The sequence below is a fragment of the Galleria mellonella genome, unplaced genomic scaffold, assembly GCF_026898425.1.
Source record: "Galleria mellonella isolate WM207_F2 unplaced genomic scaffold, CSIRO_AGI_GalMel_v1 utg171, whole genome shotgun sequence".
NCBI classification, from domain to species: Eukaryota; Metazoa; Arthropoda; class Insecta; order Lepidoptera; family Pyralidae; genus Galleria; species Galleria mellonella.
This window is the reverse complement of record NW_026442014.1, coordinates 5,665,857-5,681,354: the sequence shown is the minus strand read 5'-3', so window position 1 is coordinate 5,681,354 and position 15,498 is coordinate 5,665,857. Positions and strand designations below refer to the sequence as shown.

General features: G+C 33.1%; 1 protein-coding gene and 1 non-coding gene across 2 annotated transcripts; both read right to left on the bottom strand.

The window, feature by feature from the left end:
• Positions 1–777: 777 nt before the first annotated feature.
• On the bottom strand, positions 778–8,357 carry LOC113518376 (uncharacterized). The gene is made up of 3 exons (XM_026903267.3): positions 8,218–8,357; positions 2,442–2,627; positions 778–1,308 (listed from the first exon to the last, which is right to left on the bottom strand). Exons 1-3 carry the CDS (start codon positions 8,246–8,248, stop codon positions 788–790), a joined length of 738 nt encoding a protein of 245 aa, XP_026759068.2. The 5' UTR covers positions 8,249–8,357; the 3' UTR covers positions 778–787.
• A 1,843-nt stretch (positions 8,358–10,200) lies between these two features.
• Trnak-cuu (transfer RNA lysine (anticodon CUU)) lies at positions 10,201–10,273 on the bottom strand. The gene has a single exon. It is a non-coding gene; the product is annotated as a tRNA-Lys (tRNA).
• Between the last annotated feature and the right edge of the window lie 5,225 nt (positions 10,274–15,498).

The window sequence follows — 15,498 nt, the reverse complement described above, 5'->3', positions numbered from 1 at the left end:
GATAAAGCCGCAGAAAACAGATAATATCTTAACAACCCATATGTCTGCTAATTACACGTATTTGAAGTATAGATTATTTTTACCTTGTTGGTCACCTATCTTATTATAGTTAAATTTAAAAAAAAATAAGTAGATTGGTTGGTTGTGTTTGTGTTTGAATGGTGGAATATAGCAGTGCAATTACGAGGTCATACACCCTTACTCCTACTAAATAGCAAAATATGATTTTTTTTTAATTCGTGAAAATAGAATGATAATCTCGCCTACTTTATCAGAATACACTGACGGTGCACCAATAAGAGATGATAGGTGAATATGAATGCAGCTCAGCTGGCTCATCTGTTTCAGCTTGTTTATTATTCCAAGTTGATGAAAAAAAATTTCGTGTTTTAAAAAAGATCTTTCATGGAATATTAATGTGAACTACACGTAGTTACGTATGAATTTCAATTCAAATCCATTCTGCCGTTTAAACGTATTTGAACAACAAACATCCAAACTTCTTTACAAATTTTCAACTTTCACATTTCGAGTTTCTCTCTCATACTACCACACCGGCCAGGCGGTTGTTATTTCAAGTAGGATTATTAATAATATGACTATTTTACTATAATTATAAAAATAATTACACGTAATAAGAACATTAACGGATGCGAATACAACGAATACAATTATGGAGTCTCATTATGGCTCTCAACATTTCAAGGTTGCACAGATCATATCACCGCCACGTTTTTGCTACCCAACATTACGTACACGGGATGAACAAAAACAATGGAGCGAGCTATTAGTTTAATTTCGCCAATTTACCGTCCAACTTTACCTTGTTCGTTGTTGTCTCTATTATATACCATGGTTTACTTCGTTGTTGGATACACCCTTTCATCTGTCCATTGCTCATTTCCATACATTTTCTGCAGTAGAATTCTCTCATGCCATCGATAGTAATCTTTCTATGAAAATTATTTGGACTCCCTATAGTGGGTCTATCGATTCTTCTAACAAAATTTGGTTGTCTTTCACCATGACCGGAGGAACCCCACCAGTTTATATTATTAAAATAATTAGAAGGTTTCCACTGCATCGGATTTGTAGCTATATTGGGTATGACATCATATTCGTCTCTTATGTTTCGGTTTATGAAAACAGAATCAGGATAAATTTGACCTTTCTGTCTACTATCTGGTGTTCGAATCTGTGTGGTCTCGATAGCTTTGAAGCCTGGAACAACGGGTACTTCACCGCTGTCTGTATCTTTGTTTGGTCTCGATGCGTGTCCAACGTTGTAAGTTAGTATGCCAGAATCTCCTGAAATTAAATACTACATCAAATTTATAATTGTGTATAGATTTAAAATTATATCAGTATTAAATGGACTGAACAGCTATTTACTATCCATTTTCGTCGTTCTCAGTATTAGGAGGATATAAGTCTACTATTACCAAACTTAAAATGTAATTTCTCTCCTTAGATGCTTGTAAAATCATCCTGAGAATAAAAAAGAGTGGTGATACGCTGTTTTTTTTTTTATTCTTTCTCCATCATCATATGGAAACTTGTTAAAAAGCCGTTATTTTTTTTTTAATTAGTGCTCATGCTATAGTAGTTCATGACTGACTTTAATTTCAAGTATCGGTTTGCATAAAGGGCAATGCCCACTTTATAGGATGGTGACATGACCGTAATGCTAGTGGCACTAATAAGAAAAAAAAACAACTAATAGTATTACTTGTTATACAAAATGCGTATTTATTCGAACGAATGGTACCGAACGGGTTTGAGCAGTATCTATATCTCCACCACATATCCGCATATTTAGCGCATTTTATTTTGGAACTTTATCCAAGTATTATATATTTAAGATTTAGTTCTAAAAGTAACTAAAGAATATTCTTTAAAAATAGAAAACAAAATGAATAAAAGGAGCTAAATTCACTAGCGATTTAATATTATTTTAATATTATTTTCCAAGTTCTTGTACATATAAGCATTAAGATCCTCCTACTAGTTATTTTAACAGCTTGTCGTGTAATTGTTGTTCGTTGAAATCTCGTCGACACTAAAACCTTTTAATGTAAATTCACTCCTGTCACGTTAATTTATAAAATTTTGTTTAGACATTATGGAATATGTCCAAGCAGACTACTCGAATATGGTTCATCATAGCGACCTTACGATGGTAGTCTTTGACTACCTCATCACAATGACAATAGTTTCACTACACATGATGAAAATGTTTTACTATATTATACTTGTTTGAATAAAAAGCATCATTATTGTTGTGTGCCTTTCCATTACTTGCATTATACATCTGCAAATGCAAACTATTATTGGATGATAAATTATGTAATTGTCATATGTGTTGTCAAAACTGTTTGTTGCCTTAAATAAATAAATAAATATTTTTATGAATACAAAAATTCTCAACAGTCGATACTGACCATCACTGCTACTGTGTAGTCCCCTGCGATTGTTGTTCTTGAGTTTTGTTGATACAACTATGGTGTGCTTCACTTCAACGTCTTCATTTTCCACTTTACTAGAATTACTGACAACTGTAGTAACAGAATCTTGTTCGTTTTCAAAATCCATTTTTGATGATACATCGCAACTTGTGTTGGAGATAGCTGTTAATCATAAATTAATAAAAAAATATACTATTATATAATGTAATAAAATGGTAATAATTTTTATATTACCACGTGCGGTAAAATTATCTATAGGCCTAATGGAAAGTGACTACCGTTGATTTTTTTTTATACCTCAAAGATGGCAAAAGCATACAGCCTTTATACATGATTAAGTATATTGCTAACAATAGGGATACTGATTCTAAATTTGATAAAAAAATTCACTGCCTCCCTTACTCTTTACCATTCAGACAGAATATATATCAAGTCAGGCAGAATATGTATGTTTTTTATACTAAGAAGATGACAAACAACCATACAACCCGTCTGATGGTAAGTGGTTATACCTAAGGACGCCTGCAACACTAAGGGTGTCACATGCACGTTGCCGACCCTAAAGAAATCTTAATATACACTTTTTGAAGAATCTCATACTGTGGTTATGTGTGGAAAACCTTGGCAGGGAGCTCATTATGTACTGGTATATTATATACAACCTTTGATAGTTTTGTACCAGGTATTTGAAAGTTAAATTTATAGTATAATATCAATGGAATTACGTATATATAATCGATGTTCAAAGTCAAGGCTACTACGTCCTTGACAATGAGTGTACAATCAAATACAAAAGTCTATACCTAAACATTTACGACCTTCTAATATAATACAATAAAGGCTAATTTTAGTGAATAGTGTTCAGCTATTTTTGACTGTAACCAACAGCGCCTTTTGTATATTATAAATGTATACATATTTTCTATTTGATCAAAGTAAAAAGAACTTTAATTCAACCTCTACGATATTTTCTTGCTTGCAAAATGTGCCAATACGAATAGAGATTAATGAGTTTATTATCACAGAGACTAATAAATTTATAAGTACTTATTAACCCCAAATATGTCCTTTTTATTATTATTACATCAGTCATTAGCTGCCCATCTCTAAACAAGTAAGTTCCCTTAGTCGCCTCTTACGACACATACGGGAAAGAAAGAAGTTGCCCATTCAATGCCGGTACCACACGGTCTACTATTATTATACTAATATAAAAATTGTGAAAACTATATTTATGTTTGTTTATCAGTCATTCTGAGCGTTGACTGGGTTTGATTTCAATTAGCCATAAAGAGCGATAATGACCTGAATAAAAAAAACGGGTTAAGCTGCGGGATGAAGCAACTGCTTAATAATATAACTAATATCTATACTGTTATACTGTCCTTTATGATTAATTGAGTAGACACAGGTTAGTGGAATTCCTCGCTAGATGGAGCAGTAACACCAAATGTAGTAAGAAGACGGAGACTTATTTTTTTTTTGGTTGAAAATGGTATGGTAACCCCGCCTGCGCTAACGGAATACGCTGGCGGAGCACCAGTGAATGGTGATAGATGAGAATGAAAACAGGCCAGTTAGCCCATCATGATGAATTCATCAGGAATTAACCATGATAGTTTCCAGGGGGAACTGCAAGGAGGTCGACCTGGTTGGGTATATTGCTAGCAATGGAATTCTCAGTCTCCATTACTAACAATCCCTTTTCCCCCGACGGAGACTTATTCGAGGTAGGTGGTTCAAGTCAGAAACATTTCTTGTGGTAGTCTATGAGAGGATCCATGATCAGCAGTAGACAATTAATGACTAAAATGATGATAATTGTTTCTTTTATATAATAACTAATATTTGACCGCGACTTCATTTGTGTAATAGGGGTTTATTGACTGGCCGAGATAAAAAAATAGTCTAATACCTTCCACATGCTAAATACGAGTATACCAAAACTTCGTAATATTTGGTTGAACTGACGCCACGAACAAACAAACAAACTTACTGTAACAGTTTTGATATTCATAAGGATCATAACATATAGACACTTGAAATCCGTAAGCACATTAAAATTATCCGAAATTATTAGGTAATTGTTATTCTATGCCATAACTATTATAAACTTATTATAGTATTATTACCAAGAAAAAAATAGATCCTTTTATTTTTTTATCTCACCTAATAATAACAACTAAGAACTGCAGATGAAGTAAGATATAGCATAATTGAAACAGGCAATTATGTGCCGAGTAATTAATTATAAGATGTGCTTAGCTTACATAATTAAATAAAACACCTGCAGCAAAAACATACCCGCCGTCATATTGCTTTGTGCATAAGTTGGTTATTATACGTAAGTAACTCAATAAAGTTTCAGTCGCCAAGCAGTTCTTTCAGTGTCTATGTTTTAGTTGGAAGGGTTTTTTAATGGGTACTAATGGAATGATTACCTCGCCTGTGTTTCGGTATACGATGGCGGGGCACGCCGAAACACGATAAATGACAGATGCAAATATAAGCATCTTAGTTATGCCATGTCATGCCATGCCATAACGACAAATTCAACTAGAATTAATCACGATGGTTTCCAGAGAGAACCACGTGGAGGCGGACCTGATAGGGTGTGCTAGTAATGGAGCTATTGGCCTTTATTATTAACAATTTGTTTCCTTTTTTTTTTAAATTAAAATCTCTCCTCCTCTCCATAGAAATGCTTCGAGAAATACAGGTCAACTTTTTCATACAAATTTTGTGACAAATAGTTATGAATAATTCCTTTATAACTTCTATATTTATTTTGTTTCATAATTTCTGCACCTTTACAATGCGTAAACACTCATTTTATTTATTAAATAATACGTCATGATACATTTTATGCGTAAGTATTATATATAAGCTGACGGTCCAATTGATAATAAATTATAAATAAGGCCAATCGTTGCCTATAGACATGACAGAATGCAGTGTAAAGTCCACGGGACTGCTCATGCGTTGACAATCCTGAGAACTACAGTGTTATACCTCTGAATGCTGTAATTTGCACCTAATCTCTTGCTGGGGAAAAAGCGAAAAATTAATGCTTATAAAAACTACCCTTACAGACATCTCTTGTTCGAGAGAAGAAGCGATTATAAGTAGTGGAGATTAGCAGCCCCATTACTAGCAATACTCTCTGTCCATTACTATTCATCACGATGGGCTGACGGACCAGCCTTTTCATCCTCACCTATGATCCTTTATTGATACAATGCCACCGTATACCGTTAGCCTAGGCGAAGTTACCATTCCATTATCATGCATTTAAAAATTCTCTTTTTCAATCCTCTTTAGTAATTCACCTTACGTATGTTCGCCTGTTCCGGAGACTCTTAACTCATCTCAGATGGGGCATGCTCTATCTGATCCTATTAACTGTTTTTTTATTACTCAACTGTAGTGTATAAATGACTACACAGTACGTGCAAGTATTCCAGTTTTGAAGATAAAACCAGATACAAATATACTGGTCTATAATAATATTATTAAGAGAAAAGTTTTGATCGTTTGTTTGTAATAGGTAAACTCGAAAATATGAGGGTATCATGGGCAACACAATATACTGGCGGAAAGGGATTGTTAGTAATGGGGTCTAATTGACCCATTGCTAGCAATACACCCTATCAGGTCGACCTCCACGCGGTTTCCCCTGGAAACCGTCGTGGTTAATTCTAATGGAATTCGTCACGACGGGCTAACTGACCTACTTTTTCATACTCACCTGTCATCCCTCACTGGTGCCCCGCCAGCATATACCGATAGCGCAGGCGGAGTTACCATTCCATTATCACTCATAAAAAAAAACAATATATATATATATATATATATATATATATATATATATATATATATATATATATATATATATATATATATATATATATATATATATATATATCAGGTGGGCTATCAGTTTATTTGCCATTCTAAGTAGCATAAAAAAAATAAACTAAGAAACTATTCGGATTTTAAAAGTTCTTTCACCTATAGAAAATTACATTATCAACAAGTTAAATAGGCTATAATAATATTTTCAAAAATTCTATCTACTTATGCGAAGCCAGGGTGGATCATTAGTATATAATAAATAGAAAGATCACTGAATACCATTAGCTATGTACCATCCTTAGCAAGTAAATAATTAATGCAAAACAAGTTATAAAATCAACAATGATTAGATGATTCATATGGTTTATTCCATTAGTGATTGATTGCACTAGATATTAATTGATGTTCCAATAATATATATCATACTAAGTAATTAAAAACTTCAAAATAAGCATTGATAAATTTAATGAATTCTTAAATGTAAATGGAGCAATTGAAATGCGTAAAGATGCAAATATAACGAAGAGCTTGTTTATATTAGGGATTAATAAACTTGCTTTATATTTAATATACTAATATTAGAATCTTTCCTCTATATACTAACGTTATAAAGAGGAGAGATTTGATTTTTTATATGTTTGTTTGTTTATAATGGATAAAACTACTTGATATTAAAAATTCTTTTATTTATACAAAGCTACATTATCGGCAAATAATATAGGGTATATGTTATTTTTTTTTAATAGAGATTTCTGCGAAAACTGCAATAATGTAACCCAAAATATAAAAAAAAATGTCTATTAATTATTAAAATGTCTGAACTGGCTTGATAATTTATTTTTTATTTATCTATTCGTGCGAAACCGGGGTGGATCGCTAGTAAATTATAATACTTCCCCGCTAAGAACGTAATATAAGGGAGGAGTATCGTTTCATCGGCGAGTTACATAAAATCTATTCCTTGTAGGTATAACAAATTATACCTATATTTTATAATTATACGTACATTATACGTAATTATACGTATATGTATATAATATCATAAAAACGAGATTAAAAAAAGAACCATGATCCGAGATTGAGTACGGTTTTTTTTTTTTTGCAAATACGACATTACTAATGTTTTAAATACGAAACTAATCGTATGTGTAACGATTATTTTTTTAATCTCGGTTTTTTAAGTTTTTTTTCTTGCAAATACGACATTCCTATTGCTTTAAATACAATACTAAACTAGCAATAAATATCACTTGAGACACCGAAATATAAAGTCAGTTTTTTAACTCCCCTAGCTTCCTTACTAAAAGTCGTGCAACAATTTATGATTCTGAATTTATTTGTACAGTGTCCTTGTTCTTAGAATATGACTCAATTGAAATTACTTAAAAATCCACGCCATTATAGATTCAATTTGAACACGACACTTTGTTTTTGATCTCGCTTATTTTATTTGGGTGCTTATGTTAATTAAATTGTTCATTTTAATAGAAGTAATGAATGTACAAACAAATAATTCACTCGATTAAGACAATCAAAAACTATCGATTATTAGATATAATAATAATAATAATATAGCTTTTATTCAGATCAACTTAGTATATTAAAAACAAACATAAAATTAAAAAAAAAAACAAAATAACTTATTCTAATAATTGTTTTTTGCTTATTTTTTGAAGATCTGTTTGCCATTTGGCAAAGGCCTCCTCCAACCGTTTCCACTCTTGCCTATCCTGAGCCATTATTAGATCGATTATTAGATGGAATGTTTAAATTTTTTATTAATTTTATTTAGTGAATGTTTCTGTGAAAATTTCAATAAAACTTGGTTACTTTTTTAATTAATAATAAGTAAAAAAGGAAACTTGTACTTGATAATAAAAATAATATTAGTCCTTACCTAGTAACGCGAAGCAGATCTCCAGCCACATATTTGTACTAAGACGTTACATGCAATAAAGATCGTGTCTCACGTCAAGTATGTTTTATACAAACATAAATTACACTAAATGATGATTGACGAATGCTCACAGGAAACCAGGAGCAATTACTCGCGATAATGGTATAAAAACGTAAACGTTTTAGACACCATTGTTTACGGAGTGTCGTAAGGATTACTCGAAATTGTGGATTTGTTCATACTAATCTGTGTAAAGGTGCCATCAACGGTCTTACTGTTTGTCTAATGATGATGAAGTAAAGTTCGTTACGACAGCTTGTTACGGTCTTTTTGTCTTATATATAAATAAATATGCTCGGCCTCGGTATAGAAAAGGCCACCCCTTCCTTTCTCGTGGTTATCTGCATTCCCGTAAGAGGAATGTGTTAAATAAATTAAAATAAGTTAACAAGGTTAAGAAGAAAATGGAATAGTAACTCCATTTTTAGTATCGTTATACACTGATAGAATAACAATAAATAACGACAGGTGAGGTGCAGTCATGGCAGTTGGCTCACCGTGACGAATTCATCACTAGTAGATCGAATTAATAGAATATATTGCTTGAAATTAAATTATTATACCTACGAAATAATACCAACGAAATGTACCAGCCACTGCCAGCTAAGACAACATTAAGATTAAATGATTTTCCTGATTGTTACACAAAAACAATTTTTAATATTTAACTTACACCTACATAATTGTTATTGAAACAATATGGATTCTGAGAAAAATTTGATTAACGAGCAAAAAGGTGCGGCTAGATCATCAATATGAGTAACTACTCATTCTGATGATGTTGTCATGTGGGATAATCTTGCATCTCACCGGTGGAGGCAAATACCTCAACTCTTGCCTGTAAGATGCACGTCGATGATTTAATAATATGCCTCTGGGGGGAAAGGGATTGTTAGTAATCGAGACTAAAAATCCCATCGCTAGCAATATGCCCAACCAGGTCGACCTCCTCGTGGTTCCCCCTGGAAACTCTCATGGTTAATTCCTGATGAATTCATCATGATAGGCTAACTGGCCTGTTTTCATTCTCATCGATCACCCTTCACTGGTGCTCCGCCAGCGTATCCCATTAGCGCAGGCGGGCTTACCATTCCATTTTCATCCACCAAAAAAATAATATGCCACTTTGACATAATATGCCAAACACGCATATATAAATATAAACAAACCAGTTATTAATTTAATGTGAATTCGTCAGAATTGAGCAAACTAACTTGATTTTATTCTAACCGTCTCAGCGGATCCTACACTGGTACCTTACCCTGTACGTTGTATAGATAGTGTACTCCACTTTCATCCATAAAAAATACAAATAAATCCTTTAGTATTTAAAAAGTTAATTGTATACTCTTTATCAGAAATCCAAATTCCTACAAATAATAATAAAAAACAACATACAGACCTACTTATCTAAGATGCACAATTTCAAGTGCAATTGACCGTCAGCGCCATCTATCATGTCACTATAAAAGATTTTTAAACCGGCGAGAGCGCCACCTATTAAATAATAGTAACACTTATAGGCTCAATTACAAACAAAGCAAGCTATTATTACATAACAATGAGTAGGTATACGTTTAGTTTTAGAATCTGTCACTAGAGGACAGGATTAACTATAATTGAAAATTAAAATTTAGCTGTATCTGCATACTTCTCACATCATCTACATTAATAATTTGAAAGATTTAGCTATTTTATTTTCATACTTTTTTATGTATGTATTTACATTAAAAATATATATGAAATTATTTAATTAAGTGAATAAATTGAATAAAAGATGAGGATTCTATTATATAGGTAGATTAAATCTAATTTATATAAAAAAATAACTAAATGTATGACATAAATACAAATACGTGCATGAAAATTAAATTACAAAATTATATAAAAACAGTAACGAAATAAACAACATCAAAATAGTTACGCCCAACGTGGGGCTCGAACCCACGACCCTGAGATTAAGAGTCTCATGCTCTACCGACTGAGCTAGCCGGGCTGGTGACGAGTTGTTTCAATTTTCTATATATATTTTTCTATTAATCCGAATATGTTTCAATTTTCTTTTTTTTTCAAATAATTATCATCATCTCTCTACCCCTATCCGAATTATTATTTGAAATGAACGTAATGTTTTTCTCTTCTATTCTTCTCTACTCGCAGTCATTTCCGCATTCACTCACATTCTGACAAATCTATCAATATGTCTAAATTTACATTATTGACATCAGGGAATCAAGATTTTCATAATTATCACAACAATTGCCGATGCTTGTGATACTGTATTGCAATAGTCTATAGAGTTCTGAGGCTTCTATTTTAAATCATTCCATATGTTTGACAGCACCGTCCTCGTTGGTACTCGTATAAACATATTTATTGATTCATTTTTCTACGCTAATTAATTTTAAATCCAATGATATTTCAAGCATATAAAGACTGAAGTGATAACTCAATGCTTGTAAGGTAAGGTAATCAGCGAAGTGACTTCCAAGCTTCCACTATTTAGCCACTCGTATACTCTAGGACGGCGAACTTCTAGAAATTAAACTCATCTATTGACGAGTGCAGTTTTTAGAATTTTGCCATTTAGTTTAGGATATACCTGTAAATACGGAATATCCGTATGGCACTATTAAACCTACTGGCCAGTGTTGTATATACTCTGATTTAGTTAACCTATATTACATACGTAGTAATTAATAACTTAATGACAAAACAATCAGTAACATGTAAACTATTGTTTTTAGTGCCAGAACTTATTTTTATTATGAAAATTTAATGCGCACACTTTCGATTGAATAATTGATCAATAGTTTTGTTTTGGCTTTTTCGTTCGATGAAATCCCACGTGACCCCACTCGTCGTACCTACCACATCGGGTTGCGTTCATGAACTCGCTCAAACAAACTCACGTCAGTTCTTTTGATTTTAACACTGAACTTGTAATTAAACTAAAACCCAAAGCGTAAAATTAAACCACAAACGTAAATGTTATCTTGGGAGACTTGTACAATAAGTATAATAATGTTTGGTTATTTATATTACACAAGTGTGCGTCAGAAATATAAATAAGAAAAACAGCGAAACAAATAAAATATATAAAAAAAAAATCATTTTTGTACAGATTCTCCCTCCGGTAAAAACAAAAAGTGATTAGAATTATGATACTAAATCGAATTTAGTAGAACTGAAGTATTTATTAACTTTGCGTTATGGAAAACGTGATAGAACTTTTAAACGAGTTGACCGCACTAAGGAAATGTGGGTAAAGCTATGACTTGAAGATAAGACGAAAACTCACAAAGACGGTTGTGCACTCAGATAGGGTGTGTTTACACTCGCATATTGCAAAGCGGCAAGGTGCGTCAAAGGCGAAACTAGAGTTACCATGTGTTGAGTCGTTCAGGAGATGTTTTTAAAAATACTTTGATTATTTAAATAAATTGTCAATATTTTATTAAATTTTAGTGCACAACATATAAATATATTTTTCCTGGTGTTTACCATTGAGGGGTTTTGCCAGTAGTTATCACAGTTGGTATACTGGTTCGCAGTCGTAGTAAGCTTTTAGTAATCTTTCCATCTCTCGATCATTAAGTACCTTTAGTCATCCGTGCAGGCAAACACAGGGCCAGGCGACCCTCCACTGGATGGAGCGATGGCGCCAAATGTATTGAAGGAATTCAGTGGATGCAGATGCTTCGGGACTATTCCTTATATCAACATATCGTCATAGTCATAGAATACTGACGGATCTGACGAATATTACATATAAAGATCCGTCAGTATTCTACGACTATGTCGATATAAGGGAAGCCTATGTTCAGCAGTGGACAGTCAACGCCTGATATGATGGTGAAAGTAGAAGGAGGATTTAATGTTTTTGAAATTTTGTTTAGTTGACATAACGCTTAGTTCAACCGCAAAAAAATTGTATAAAATCAACACGTATAAAAAAAAAAACAATTTAACTGCGAACCTCTTCCTATAGACAATTATTTAATTATAAAAGCAACTTTGCTTTTCCTATTAAAACGATACTTTAAAAAAATTATTTTAGCTGTGAACAAAACATGCTAATTTTGAAAAGTATTAATTTTTTTTACAATTAAATACTCAAATAATATAAGTATTTCTTATTGAGATGCAACAAATAGAATTATATTATTCTTATATATTCTTATCTTTATTTTAAACTTCTTTTTGACTTTCTGCCCCACTTTCGAGGCACTTCTGGTTACCCTACTCAAAGCCTGTTTCCTGAGGGATTGCTAGAAACGTTTCTAGGATTTTATGAGAATCGTGCAACTGAATGAGAACATATTTTCAATGTTTGACCTATTGAAGCCTGGATTTGAATGTTTGATCAAGGGTTTTGCAATGGTTATATTTGCTAACTTCATGTATGCTCAAGGCAATAAACGGAATGTTATTTTCATCAGATATTAAATATATACAAGTAAACCACTACATATTATACACAGCTGAAACCAAACTGAGTTAAGCTTGTACCACTATAAGTACTAGACGTTACATGAATATTTCTTTTGTAAATGTATTGTATGATGTATTTATATTAGCCATAAATTGTTCATTGCTGAACATAGGCCTTCCCCTCTCTTCTTCTAAAGGGGGTTTTGCCAGTAGTTGTCACGCTTGGCAGACGAGTTGGCAACCGCAGTCAGGCCTTTGGTGATGCATCAAAAGAGACGCTGCTGCCCATCGTTCAACCATTAAGGTCTAGGGGGAAAAGGGATTGTTAGTAATGAAGACTGAGAAACATACATACTCATGAATAGAAATGTTTGTACTGTACGGAAATCGAACCTACGACCAACGGAAGGTAAACTGATATGTTAAGCCGCTAGATTACCAAGGTCATAAATTACATTAGTCATTGAGATATAGATACCGTACCATTTAATAATCAAATAATGGCTCAGCCAATATTGTATTGTGGACAAGAGTTAACAAATATACTTAAGAGATCTAAGGTCGACACTACCTAAAATAACCTCCATAACGTAAACACATATTGTAATCTTACCATGTGTCTCCTATACCTAGTTATATGGGGGGAAAGGGATTGTTAGTAATGGAGACTGAGAATCCCATTGCTAGCAATATTTATACCCAACCAGGTCGACCTCCTCGCGGTTCCCCCTGGAAACTATCATGGTTAATTCCTGATGAATTCATCATGATAGGCTAACTGGCCTGTTTTCATTCTCATCAATCACCCTTCACTGGTGCTCCGCCAGCGCATCCCGTTAGCGCAGGCGGGGTTATCATACCATTTTCACCCATCAAAAAAAAAAACTCTAACTGCGATTGCCGACCCGCTTGTTAAACATGGCAACTACTAGCAAAACTCCTCAAGAACACCTATGTTTAACAGTGGACAGTTAATGGCTTAAGCTTAATGGTAAAGATAACAGAAAATACAGATTGGTAACCGTAATTAGGATTTTGAGATGTTTTAAGAGGGATGCTGCTGCCAATCCCTCACCCTCCTTTTGTCGTCTCTTACGGCACTCTCGGGAAAGGAAGGAGTGGCATACTCTTTGCCAAGTCCTCACGACAATAGCCTGTAACATGGGAAGTACTTATTTAAAAAAAATTTGATCCTTCAAATCTAATACATACAAGCGTTCACGCTCACTTTTTTACTTTATCCGTGCAGTAAGTGCTTTATATTATTCTCAGTTTCGTGTATAATATAGTATATATCATATATGTGTAAGTATATTTATTATTCATATATATTTATTCATTTATATATGTAATTTTAGTATGTATGTATATCAATAATTAGTAGTACCGCATTCGAGTATTCTGACACTTCCCTATGGTTGACTGGGAGAGAATGCTTTTAGCATTAAGTCCGCCATGTACACATATTTGTACTAATGAATAAATAAATAAATAAATATTAATCTACCAGTAAGAAGCTAAATCGGATTATTACTATTATGAATATATCAATAAAAAACTAAATTCTATGTTCATCTCTTAATACTTACTTTACTTTATTAAAGTGGAATGAACACCTTGGTGAAAAGTTCGGCTCTTACACCGAGTGGGGGCGACGCTTTCAAATTACAAAGACGGTGCACTAGTTTCCGTATCGCTTTGCTATTTACAGTACAGGCGGGATGAAAAAAATATGACCGCTTCGATTTGTTTTACAGCAATATACGTAGCTTCACAATATATGCAGAAACTTGACTAACCTATATACCTAAATGTTATAAAGTAATTGTTAGTAACTTTAAAAAGAGATTTTCAGTTTAACGTAAATTTTTTGAGCCTTCACCAATTCACAGATTTTGATAATTATTTTTCATTAAAATAATATTACGTACTCCCAACACAAGTCTCCGAATGTTTTGTTAACATCAAGACACGTTTGTAGTGTTGAATCTTAAATAATTTGGGCTATTTTATGAGTTAAGCTATCATCATCATCATCATCATCATCAGCATCATCATATCAGCTGTTAACTGTTTACTGTTGAACATAGGCGTCTCCCTTGGGGAATTTTGCCAGTAGTTGACCAGAGGAATAACACCTGAGTCCTCAGGAATGGCAACAAATGGGAGGTATCATGGGCAAAACAGTATACTCTGTTATGTTCATGGTACTGCTCATGTCTATAGGCGACGGTTACCACTTTCCATCAGGTGGGCCGTCAGCTTGTTTGCCATTCTAAGTTGTATAAAAAAAAAAGTTGCTGCGCTTGGTTAGCACAGTTATAGTTTTTTTTTTTTTTTTTTGATAATAATAATATTTTTTTTTAGTTTTCGATAACATAAAAATGTTTACTAAGAAAATAAAATTTTTGTCGACCTATTAATGTATACTAACACTAATTTTAAGGACCTGGTTACGATAACTATGTATGTAACTGTATGTTTACGGACCCTGCGTTCATTTTTGTATTTTGTATTCATTCAGATTGCTGTTTCTGTGCACAACAAAATGTACATATTATCGCCGCTCAGTGTACTTTCTATAAGGCTGATGCAAATGGCACGCGGCGCGCAATCAGTGGAGAGCCCATGTCGGTGAGACTGCACCAGTAGGTTTATTTTTCAGGTGAAATACTTATGAAAACCTAGCAGTAACCAGCAGTTTTACTTGAATAAAAGTTTATATATGATACGTAGTAACGTAAATTTATATGTATAATATATGAAATTTTCGTGACCATAATATGG

Excerpts from the sequence above, each read along its gene's own strand:
- LOC113518376 (XM_026903267.3), bottom strand. The coding sequence starts at position 8,248 with ATGTGGCTGGAGATCTGCTTCGCGTTACTAG. Across the intron at positions 2,628-8,217 it reads GATCTGCTTCGCGTTACTAG|CTATCTCCAACACAAGTTGC; the intron begins GTAAGGACTAAT and ends TATGATTAACAG. Across the intron at positions 1,309-2,441 it reads ACTACACAGTAGCAGTGATG|GAGATTCTGGCATACTAACT; the intron begins GTCAGTATCGAC and ends ATTTAATTTCAG.